This window comes from Syngnathus acus, chromosome 10, assembly GCF_901709675.1.
Source record: "Syngnathus acus chromosome 10, fSynAcu1.2, whole genome shotgun sequence".
In the NCBI taxonomy this organism is placed as follows: Eukaryota; Metazoa; Chordata; class Actinopteri; order Syngnathiformes; family Syngnathidae; genus Syngnathus; species Syngnathus acus.
Window position 1 is genome coordinate 7919379 of NC_051095.1, and position 12523 is coordinate 7931901.

At 42.2% G+C, this 12523-nt stretch overlaps 1 protein-coding gene across 5 annotated transcripts in view; it reads left to right on the forward strand.

Annotated features, from left to right (window-relative positions):
- fgf13a (fibroblast growth factor 13a) overlaps positions 1–12523 on the forward strand; it is a 59329-nt gene that overhangs the window by 28843 nt on the left and 17963 nt on the right. For 3 of the 5 annotated variants that reach the window (XM_037261537.1, XM_037261535.1, XM_037261539.1), the window contains one exon: positions 432–599. The exons of the other annotated variants lie outside the window; for them this stretch is intronic. In XM_037261537.1, the coding sequence (XP_037117432.1) occupies positions 432–599 (168 nt within the window). The remainder of the gene's footprint in view (positions 1–431; positions 600–12523) is intronic. 5 annotated transcript variants of the gene reach the window in all.

Sequence of the window (12523 nt, forward strand, 5' to 3'; positions counted from 1 at the left end):
CTAAATTTGAAGCATTAGCGATCATGCGTTTTTCCATTAGCATTAGCAAGGATGCTTTGCTAAAATCAACAGGCAGTGGGTCCGTGCAGCAAACTAAAAGTGGTGCCCAAGCCTGTGGAAATGAAATAAAAACGTGCCCATCAACAAAGGTACCTGCTAATGAGCAGGTTTCAATTTATAGGTTCGCTGCCAGGGAACCAATGGCTGGCCACCTGTAGTCCTTGAAAGATCTGCTCAAATATTAAAATGAAGGCAAGCTGGGATCGATGAATAACCCCTGCATTGCTTTATTTAAAACTGCATTGGTTGAACTCTTTCTTAGCCTTTGTTTTTTTTTCCAGTACATTTTCCGTTGTTGTTGTTTTGTTTTTCTTTCTATGTGTGTGGTGAGTTTTCTAACTTCAGTTCATTCTGTTATGGCACCGCCGCAGTCCAGGATGATGCCGCCCCAGGTACCCAGGAGTACATTATGTTACGGCAGGACTCCATCCACTCTGCGGATATAAGGAGTAAAGGGTCCCCGTTTCGTGCTAAGTGTCACGAAATCTTCTGCTGCCCGCTGAAGCAAGCCGTCCACAAAGAGAACGCTGAGCCCGAAGGTTTGTTCGCACCCCCTCCTTGTTTTAATTTGCTGATGCTCCCCCCCCTCGCCCGTATCCGTCCTGCCCCCTCCCCCTCTTCCCACCACCAACCTCTCTCTCGTATTCTGTGTGAACTGATAGCTCACTCTCCTCCAGACTCTAATTCCTGCCCCATTTTGTAGAGAGAAACTGCTGTCCTCTTCCTAGTGTGTTTGTTTTCAAATATGCGTGTATGTCAATGTTTAGCTGATGATTCCTTGCAGAGAGCCTGCAGGGGGACACCATTTTTAAGTGAAAACAGATGGGGGCAAAACAAAATGTGGTTTGGTGTGAAAATGATGTTTTGGAGCATGGGTGGGCAAATACCGATAGATGTATCGGGATAATATTTCAACGTAGCGGGTTGTTGCAATGGCAGCCGATACCAGTCACAGATACCAACGTGTGGCTGTTTTACGATCAGGAAGTAAAGGGCTTCTGCCATAATGTTTATCTAGATGTTCCGTATCCATGTCAATCATCAAATATACCCTTTAAGATGCATTTAACCCATTTGTTTATATTAACGCTTTTAGTGTGTTGTTCCCAAAATCTATACGTTAGTTTGCTCACTCCATTGTTCCATTTTCACTTTCAAATTCCACCCGTCCTTTTATATGCCCGTTCAGATGGAAGTTCCTTGTCAATGAATTGTCACACTTGCTATAATTTACTGATTTTGGTAAAATCACGCTGCTAACTAGTGTTTTGGAGATGTAACTGCAGACATACTGAAAAGCTGAACTTTTAAGTTTCAAGTAAGTGACTGTGGCAAAAATCAAGTCATACGTGAAACTATATCATCGGAAAAAACAGATACAGGCTGTACTGTTTTGGAGTTTGCGTAATCAAGTTTCCCTGCAGGAGGCAATTGGATCCAAGAGCTAATACGGTTGCTCGACTCTGTGCCTCCATTATGGTGCCCAAATGAGTGAATCAGGTTTGAACCTGTGGCGCCATAGATGAGTCACAGCAGCATCGAAGCTGCAAAGAAATGCAGGGACACAAATCTGAGAGTCAACCAGACTCCCCTGCGATCAATCAGCTCTGCATCATTCTCTTGAATTTTATCTTCACCACCTCTGGATTCGTCAGCTTTCTTCGAGAATCGGTGCGTGTCACTCTTTTACGATGCGCCGTCTCTCCACATCTGAAACAAAACAGCACGCCTGAGGGGGCAGATTTGTGTAAATAGCGCATTCATAATGCAGGAGACTGAGAGACTGTGTTTCAATGTGCAAGCTCTGTGATTTATAGTTCGACAAATATCCACATTGACGTGTAAACACGGAAGCATATGGGATGAGTAGTTCCCGCCGTCAAACACTGCAAGCTAGGAACAAGCCTGCCATGCTCATTCTATAAGGTCATTCGTTTTAAATGGTGATCTCCAACCATGGCTGTACTTAGTAGCCCTAATCTTTTGCCACTTTGATTAACAACTCAATCCTCATTGGTCCGAGTACACAGCCCTGTGGAACTCCATTACTTTTCGCAAGCTTTTGTTAACATTCAGAGTGAAGCCCTATCGATTCCCAAATTCACCTATTGGTATTTGTGTAAGCTATAGCTTATGTTTGAAAAAAAATATATATATATTCTTGATCTTTACCCCTCCCCCCTAATTTCTTTAGCTAAACAACACATTTGCCAAATTGAAAATTCAATTGTAATTTAAAATTTGGCTGGCGTTTTGCTCTGTCTTTGTGATTGTTTGATGTGCACGGTACAGACACATGGCAGACCATATAACGTCATCGGTGATTGTTTCATCATGGTTCACATTCTGAATAAAAAAAAAAAAAGAAACCAGTTTTGAAGTGAAGTTTGAAGTTTTTCTCCCTGACTTATCCTTGCCAGTATTCTTCCAATATAGCAATTGTTACATAATCGTCAAAATCTTATAATATTAAATCAAGTGACTCAAGTGAGTGCTAAACTTTTTATTATTATTATTTTGTTAATCTAAATCAAAGCTATAAGTTATTTTCCCAAAGGCCGAATGTAGTTAAGCATCTGCTCTGCTTCGTATTCAGTTCACAGTCCACAGCAATTAGTCTCATCCGTACCGAGAAAACTAGCTCATTGGCTGCTCACTCAGCCGCGACAATGTAAGCAGTCGTACGCCGCAAGTGAGGCCCATCTCTATTCATTTCCCACGGCTGCTGCAGGACTGTCGGATCCGGTCCCGCATGGCAACCGCGGGCCTCGGAACTTAGCACAGGCGCATAATAACTTGCTTCGTTTTTCCGTTGACCTTTGTCTCTCAGCGCCGACTCTTGTTTGTCAAAGTCTACGTATTGATGAATAAATAATGTGCGCGTTAATGTGATTTGGTGCCTGGAGAAGCTCGGCTAGCTTGGCAGAAAAGTGTCAATGTCACATCTGCAGTCTGGCAGCGCTACTCTGACCTTTTTAGGGGACCATCTCAAAGCTTACTCGGGCCTTTTTCCTCATGTTGAAGGTTACCTACGTTTTTAAACATTAAAAATTCAGACGTCTTGTTCCAAATAATCTAAGACACAGGTGTCAAAGTCAAGGCCCGGGGGCCAGATACGGCACACCACATCATCTTTCTGCGAAGACAAATTGTGCATCATATTCGTGTGACATTACTAGAATTGCAAATTGTCTTCACTTTTAATATCTTTTTTTTTAAAATATTTGACCAGTTTTTACTCGTCTTATTTGAAAACGAGTTATTTGTCAGTTTGTTTTGTAGCTTTTACTGTATATAATATGAGGTGCTCATACATTTATTTGGGTTGACAGTCATAATGGCCCTCCGAAAGAAGCTATGACTACAATGCGGCCCGCGAAAAAAAGGAGTTTCACACCCCTGATCTAAAACAATGTATTTAAAAAAGCCAGTAAAAATGGAAAATTTGATCACATCCTTGAAAAAAACGACTCTGCTTTATTTACAGACTCAAGGAGAAATATACAAAGTTCCAATTCATATTTGAAGTTGTATTACAAGTCACCAATGATATCATTTTGACCATTGATATCTCAGCTTTTGTAATGGGCCTCATTTGAATTTGGCTAGCGAGTCTTAATGTTGGGTTCATCAGTCCATAGCGATCTGCCTGCAACTTCGGCCCATTTCCTTTTAACGTGCTGGCCTTGACACTGATTGTTTGTTTACTTGCTTGATAATGGTGCTTAATTGTCTGGAGCGTATCCAGGGTGTTCCACGCTTGCTTTTGCCAATTCTGTCGACTCAAGTGATCTGTGGGAGAATCTATTTTCCCTTCTATACTCTTGTAGCTTCGTAGGGAATAACAGAAGCATACAAGCGATTTATGATACCATTAAGATGATGTACAAAGATGTGTCCTGTAAATTAGCCGCTTCGATAACTTTACGAGTGAAAATACTCCAACAAAGCTCACGTGGAGTGGTCTTGTCAAATATTCATTCCCTTTCACAGCATCATTAAGAGCCCGCTGTGATCAAGGTCATTTTAAATGCCTGCGCCAAGACAATGGAGAGGTTAGATATAAATACTGCATAGTGTTAATGAAAGGCTCATTCTTCAAGTGGCAAGTCTGCCAACCAGCTGCGTGTCGCATGCGGCGAGCTTCACCCGGGCCCGCAGCGCTACGTTATTTGCCTCCGCAGGTGTTTGGCAAATGAGCCCCGATGCGAGTTACTCATTTGGGTCGCGTGACGTGCCCTTCACCCGTGACGCCAAGTCCCAGCGGAATGTTCTGCCGCTTTTGTTGGGTAAAGTTGACAAGCTAATCATTTAAAATTGTCAGAGGGGTCAAATGCAGGTCCAGAACATAGAAACCCTGACACAGCTTGGCTTCAACCGGCAGGTAAACGATCGAGCTAGAGCTAAATGCTAAACTGCAAATAAGTATTCTAAATCCCAGATCCAGATTGTTTGACTTTAGAGGTGCCCATATATTTGTGTCAGTGAGATATGCCTACCGATGTTTTTTGTTGTTATTTCGCAGTCGATTGATTTTATAGATTCAACCCTGGTTTGGGTATCATCACGTTTGCATGAAAGAAAAACAAATGCTAATAGTGTTTTGACTGTATTCGCTAGAAAGATAGCTGAGATACCAATGAAAAAATTGAATGCAATAGTGGTCTAAATCCAAACATTTGTCAAATCAATATTTCGCAAAAGGTGATTAAAAATCCACTTATAGTGACATGTAGATGACATTGCACCCAAGCTAATATTCAATATATTAAATATATATTTAATAATATTTAATTTATGAGTTTTCTGTTCATCTCTGTCCCTCTCTGGGATTTTTTTTCTGCCATCTTGGAAATTGGAATTGGGCCAGTGTTACACTGATAAATCAAGAAAAAATACTGAGTGCAATAACTGAGTGCCCTGTGTGGTTCTAAATTAAAACCTTGTGTGTGTCTCGATTCATTTCGGCCCCTAACTTAAAAATGACTAAAGTTGGACCACTTTAATCACACATCTAATCACAGCCTGTCATATCGACCGACGTAAACTGTTTTTTAAAACTCGCACTTTTTTTGCTTGTGTTTGCACACATATTTTCCGACAGGAAAATTAATATAAACTCTTAGCGTAGGATTCTGTCATGTGCTAATAATGTGAAGGGAAAAGGGCAACATGCGGGTTTTGATGAGAAACAGAGGCTCTTCAGTGTAATCATGGAAATGCCACCAAAAAGGCTCCGGGCGTGCATGGACACGTGTGATCCGGTGGGCTTCAGTTGCGTGTTTGCGAGGAATGTGATGTAATGTGCCAAGTGGGCGTGCCGATGTTCGCATGCAAATCATCCTCATCATCCTCCTCTTCCTCATCATCATTATTATCACAAAGCCACCATCTCTAATCTGCTCTTGAATGCCAGCGTGTTGCTGATTACGTCCTAATCTCTTTGACCCAGCACGATGACGGTGCAGATCGCAGGTCAAGCCTGGAGATCCAGGAACTTCCCCGTTTTCTTACCCTATGACATAGGTGTCAAACACAAGGCGCGGGGGTCAGATACGGCCCGCCGCATCATTTTATGTGGCCCGCAAATACAAGTTGTGCATTCATATTTTGAAAATATTTGAACAGTTTTTACTAGTCTGTCATAATGGCCCTCACAGCTATGACTACGATGCAGCCCACGATAAAAATGAGTTTGACGTCCCTGCCTTACGAGGTACCGTGACTTTGTAAATATACACGGCAGCAACTCTCTTTACCCGCAGATCGTTACCCCGAACAATTTACGGAGCTGGCTTTAGATGGGAGGGGCCCGGAGGGAACAGGCGACATCGTGTAATTACTCCCCCTCTGGTCAAACAAAGATATGGAGCCTACTGTTATGAAGGCCCCAGCGGAGGACACGTATTTGATTGTAATCCTACATTGTGCTCGCGGAGCTTTCTTCTTGTAAGGCAACAACACGTCGACTAAAATAACAGCCTTAATAATTACGCTAGACTGAATGGTACTAAAGAGAATACTGTAGTATCTGTGCCATTGCCACGGAGACCTCTGCACGCAGCGCAAGAAGATTGGTTCAGGAATGAGGGGGGCGGGCACCAGTTTTTGTCAGTGTTACTGGGGGCCCCACATATACGTCCTAACCAGCTGCATGACAAACATCGCATTTCAAATATGGACCAAATCCATCATATTGTACGTTCACATTGTAGTATAGGGCAGTATAGTAATTGCAAAAGCAATTAACCATGTCTGCCATCTAGTGGTGAATGATGTTATAACAAGTTAGATCTATACAGAGGAAATTTGCTATCTGCAGGGGACAGCGACCGGCCTGCAAATCACAAAAATCAGCATATAATTGACAGCCATTAAAATTCCTTGGATTTTGCAACCCCCCTTAAATTTTCCAAAAGTGCTTTCTGCTCTGTGTTCTTGACTAGGTTTTCAGAATTGCTGCTCGTGGCAAAATAAAGTGGTGTTTTCTGATGGGGCGGGTTGGACTCTCCCATTAGTGCAAATGGACACCAGCGTGAGCGAAAGACAAAGCGAGGATTGCACTGAGTGGTTTAGGGTTAGCTGAGTAGCAGATGTGAAGATGGGAAAAAAAAGAGACTTGTGAATGAGGCAAAATACAACACACACTAACACGTTGAGAAACAAACTAAATAGTAATAACGCACTCTTGGACCATCGGATCATTTGGCTTGTCTTTCTCGCTATTTGATGACAACATTAGCAGAGCGGGACCGAAGGAAGCATTAAACAGGGTTTGTTCCTATTTAACCGTTGACGCAGTCGATTAAGATGCTGCGTGAGAGCGTCAACGGATTACTGATGTCACCATCCGCAGCGGCCTCTCGCTCTTTCTGCTTGCACGCAGGTCCTCGCAACGTGTCGAACAATATCACATCCAGTTTGCGCCTGGTCTTGCACTGGTACCGTTTGAGTACGGAACAGTTGGCCTCAAAATGACCTGTTTTTCCAGCATCTCGCTGCAGGCGGCTTGTTAAGATCCCATCGCCGTGTAACGTAGACAAAGGGATTAGATTGGAACAATGTGTTGGGATTTAAGCCCGAGTTGCAATATCGCCAATCTGAGGCCTGACTGTGTTTTTTAGCGGCGTTTCACACCATGTGCAGACAGAGACCCACTTTTGCCTCACTGCTGCGTTTTGCCCTACTTTTTATTCCTCCGCTCTGGATGGTTCTCTATCAGTGCTGCACTGCTCCTCCCAAACACTCATCTCGCGCCATCCATCACCATTACGCTTCTATTGATTGCTCTCCAGGCTGACGTCATCAGCAAGCATGGCGGGATGATAATATCACCAGAAGGTGCCACTGAAAAGTTGATTCTTTTATGTGCTGAACTTCATATTAATTGTATTACGTAGAGGATATGCTGTTAATAAGCATATGGGTCATGTTCCCACACTTTTTATGAAGATTTGCTGTTGATGACCGGGGTGAACATTTTTTCATTAAACTCAGCATTCAAAGTCCTCGTGAAGTGAAAATAAACATCTTCTCAGTGAGACAATCCACTGAGAAAAGTTGTGAACATCACTGCCAAGTTTGCATTATTTATAAATAAAAAAATTAAGCCAAGTCACGCACACCAGAAGGAGCAGCAATGAATTATTATCGACGCACGATTATTTAACTGTCACTATATGTTTTAACAGTGTGCTACACTTTTATTTAAAAAACAGCTTTAAATTTTTTGGGGGGAGGGTCGAGGCTGGAACAGTTTAAGGATGTTTCCATTCATTCAAATTGGGAAAGATGATTTGAGAAGTACAAGTCATTTGGTCACTGAACGAAGGCACGACTCTGTCTTTTCGTGCAATATATATATTTTTATCATGTTCCTATGTGGGACGTGTCAGGTATGATTTGCTGAAAAAAGCTTGATCGAGTTTAAAAAGTTCTCTAAAATAGTCTACGAACACCATCCCTTGGTGTATTGAGCCCTAAGTAGAACATTTACACCAGGTTTGCGTCTGAGATGATATCTTTTATCTTCTCTGTGATGTAGCACAATAGTGGAACACATATAGGTCAGCATCATCTCACTCGCTGTATTTTTGGGCCATTACTGAGGTAAAATTAGCACCGTTTTATTAATACAAGCCTCTTTGACAGCAGCCCCCTGAGATTCCTTCATTTTATCGTTTTGTCCCGTTCACTGTGCCGAGCCGAGAGCCCGTTTCTTAGCAATTAATGGAAGAAGAAAAAGGGAATAAAAGTGACTGGGCTATTTCAACTATCTTTTCAACTATCTTAAAAAATCCGCCCGGCTTTGCCAAAGGCCCTCATTTGACTCACCAGCTATAATTCACACTTATTATTGCTCACTTTTTGGCAAGTGACCATCTCCTGCTATTGATGTCCCTCCTCCAGCTAGCTCCTGTTGTGTTGCTGGCAAGAGCCAGACTGGACACGCTTCTGACAACACTCATTTAGAGACGTGTGTTCTTTTTGGAAGGTAGACTGTGTGTGTTTCGATTGTGCCTGTTGTCCAATTGCCTGCATGTGTACAAACATTTTATGGATCCATCCCTCAGTGTAGCTTACGTGTATGCAGTCTATTGCTAGGTAAGCGAATTTACTATTTTATATCACAACTATTTTAGCTGTGTGTGTGTGTGCGCGCGCGTGTGTGTGCATGCTTTAATTCATCTGTCTCTCTACATGCAATTGTACTGGGAGCATGCCAGCAGAAACTATCAGTCAGTCACCCACAAAACCTCCGGGCACCCATTACCTATTGCGTCAATCCCTTAATTTCGCTCATGGGATTAATAAAGTATATCTCTGTCCATAAATGCAAGGTCAGCAAATTGCCACACGCATGAACAATGTCATATATCTCGTTCATGTGGATAGTGTTAGATGTGATTGTGTTTGCCTTGCTTGTGGTCAGTAAAGGTCCAGACTACTATTTATTTCATACCTCGTCCACAATTTGTGCGATGATGAGGCAAACTCGCTGAAAACAAATGTCTGGCAGCGGCCATGCATCCTGAAACCGCTCCAGCCAGCTCTTTGTCTCGCTGCCATATTTAGCCTCCATTGATGATCTGTGAAAAATATTTTGGTTGTTTTTGTGCCGGAGGGGAAAAAAAGCAAGCGGTCCTGATCATGAGCACTTTGAAGTCAGCGCTGAACTAAAGTTTAGAAGTTACGTGACGGATGCCATGAATTCTGTCGGACCCTAATTAGCTGCAGTGTAGCTGTCTGTCTGTCTAATTGAAGCACACCCTTTTAAATGCCACAAAAGGGCAGCAAAGCACTTTTTTAGTTAGACAAAGCTCTGGCTTGACAAAACGATGCTCCTCCCCAAACTTCAACATGGATGCTTGTTGCCAGAAGATGGTGCCAAAGCAATATTTTTCGCATTAGACATGGCTTTGCCCCGTGGCACAAAACCACTGAATAATGAAGGAGATATGGTCCGTTAAAGTGAATAAATTCACTATGTATACATAAATCTTAGTTCATGTTAATTTTGAGTTTTTTTTTTTTTTTTTTCTTCAGTGGCGCTAGCAAAATATATGCAGAAGAGATGGGCATAAAATGACTCATGTGTTTGATATACAAAACGCAGTTACTGCTTTTTTGATGTAACCTTGCTGCTCTTGTGTGTTTTCGGGTCATGCGTTGACATGATTACTAGGAACCTCCCAGTCAGCTTGAGTGTGTATAACAGTCCCCGCCACCCGTCTCCTCCAGTGGAACCTTAAGTGACTGGTGCTCTCCATGGTAATACCCAACCACCATCCTTCCAACGTTATGTTGCCTCGCCCCTCCGCCCATGTCTCACACACCCTCTTATGCATGTGCAGTCTCCATGGTAACGCGTATCACGCGGTAGTGCACAGCGGTGCAGCGTCTTGTCTTGCACCTGTAAGCACACGGAAGCGGAACCTTAGTCTAAAGCGTGCTTGGAGCCGGTGTGTTGTCCTTCACGTTAGGTTGACTTGGAATGTAGGTTTGACATCGGAGGCCAACGAAGGTGAATATTTAAGGCAAGGCAGCTTTATCTTTGGAGCACCATTCATAACCAAGGCTAATCTGTAGTGCCAGAAAGCAAAAAATAAAATTGCAAGATTAAAATCGGGATGAGTCCCAGCATAAAATCAGGAACATTTTAAAATACAGCAATAAAATGACCCGCAAAATGAAAGCAAAAAAAACAAACTTATTTTGGATTCATGAAAAAAAAGCAGCATTGTACAATTAATATTTCAGTTGAAATTTAAATGCCACAATAATTTGGAAACACTCAAGAAGGACAAGGCACCATTGTGGAACAAAGGGTCCGTGTTATGGTCAATTGAGGAGCTTCCTTTAGACAAAAGTAGCACTTTGCTGTGATCTTGTACCATATTGGTACTATGTTGAATCAAGTGCAGAAGCATCATCTGGACAAAAGGTATGATTTGATGCCATCTTGTGGTATCTTTGTCCCAAAGAACCACGTTGAGGCGAGTTGGGGAGTGTTGTTTAGATAAAAGTAGTGCTTTGCTGCCATATTGTGGCATCTTGGTGTTAAATCACTACTGTATGTAGAAGTGAGGAATGTTGTAGTTTAAGTTAAGTCCAGACTCTTACAGCAGATGGACCGTAATTCTTAGGAATTTACGCAAACACAGAGCAGTCTGTGATCTCATTGATTGAAATGATGACTTGAAGTCTTCCAGAAATGTCACTGAGTGGTCATCACTCCTTCCTGACTGTCTCTGTTCTAATGTTATTTGCATTTAAATGAATAGTTTTCAGGCTTGATCGTTTGACTTTATGTGACAGCTGAGCCCATGTTTTGTATTTATTTATTTGATGGCAGACAACCTGCAGATGAAGACGCGTCGGTCTGGGTGTTTGTAGTAGAGAATTCAAACGAGACAAATATAGCTTGGCATATTTTATTTCAAAACAGAGCTTGCAGCAAGAATGAGAGAAGGCAAAGCTTTCGGTGTTTTGATGGGTTGAAAAACACGCAGAGCAAATAATAGCGGAAACAGTCTCGTTTCTTTGGCAGTAGAATTTCTTTCCCTCTCCCGTTCAGGGATAGATTTTGGCCTGATGTCTGCTTGCAATTAATTAGTCGTAAAGTTCACTTCATTGCCGTAATCCAGCACGACAGCTTCATTGAATGCTTTCGTCCATCGGTGTGAATCTCAAGTGTGCCCTGAGTGGCGACCAGTCTTTGGTGTACCAATGTCACATTCACAACGTCTCCCGAATGAGAATAAGTCCTGTTAAAATTTAATAAAAAAAAGGAAAGAGAACAACCTAAAGTGGCCAGTGTGCTCGCTGCAAGATGAACTCTCGGTAAACAGTTGTCTTCTGCCATCTAGTGGTCACAAGGGTTAAGCTGTAATAACTGTCGGTGCCGATCAATCTATTCGCAGTGGTAAATGGCTCGGCGAGAAGTATAATAATAATAATAATAATGTACCACCTTAAATACATGATCATGAAGCGCTTTGACAGAACAGGAGAGCATAAATAAAGCAAAATAACATAAATGCAAGCATAAAACCTCACATATCAAAACAAATTGAGAAACCCATTTAATAAGTAATAAATGCCTGTTCCCCAAACAAACCCGAACCCAAATAGGTGTAACAGTACAAAACTAAACTAAAAGGTGGCAACAACAGAAAGATAGAAAGTAACTAAACCCACATTAAAGCACAGCTTGTAACCAAGCCAGACGCAAACATAACTAAGCATAAGAAGCAAGAAATGACAAATGGTGTCAAGTAATGCAATAATCTGGCATCATCCTTCAGTTTCTCCGGCGCTATAGTGAACCGAGCTGGTTGTTATTGTCAGCTAGTGTATGCAAGGAAGCCCCGCCCATCCCCACTCGCCTGGGAGATTGGCAAAGCAAAAACATGACAAACTGCAACACAGACAGAGATAACCAAAATACAGTCAACCTCTGCATATTTTCAGACCCCGTGTTGGATCAAAATCGTGAATTACTAGGTCAAATCCCCAACCCAATGCGCATGAAGCTTAAAAAAAAAAATCTGAAGATTTAAAAGTTCTTGTCACCTTTATAAGTCTATAAATAGAAAACATCACAGTGACGATTATAACTACCAATAAGTACTTTTATGGGATGCAATAAAGCCAGTACGGCACATGATGGATTGGAGTGTAATAGTTGCTTGTCATCAATTTGTCAAAGTTTACAGAAGCAGGCTGCGTTTTGTTAGGTCCTCATTGCAGCTTTGCCAGAGGAGATAAATGTCCTTGTAAACGCTCTTTGAGGAAGGTACACGCCGCCCTATTGTTGTCTCACTCGATTGCGTCGATATTTGTTCGGTCCAGAGTGGAAAGGCCCACAATAACCGGTTTAGTCGGCGCATTATCGGATCACTTTACAGTGTCTGTGTAACGTGAGAGCAAAGTCTTGTCTGCTCCCCCGCGTGACAAAAAG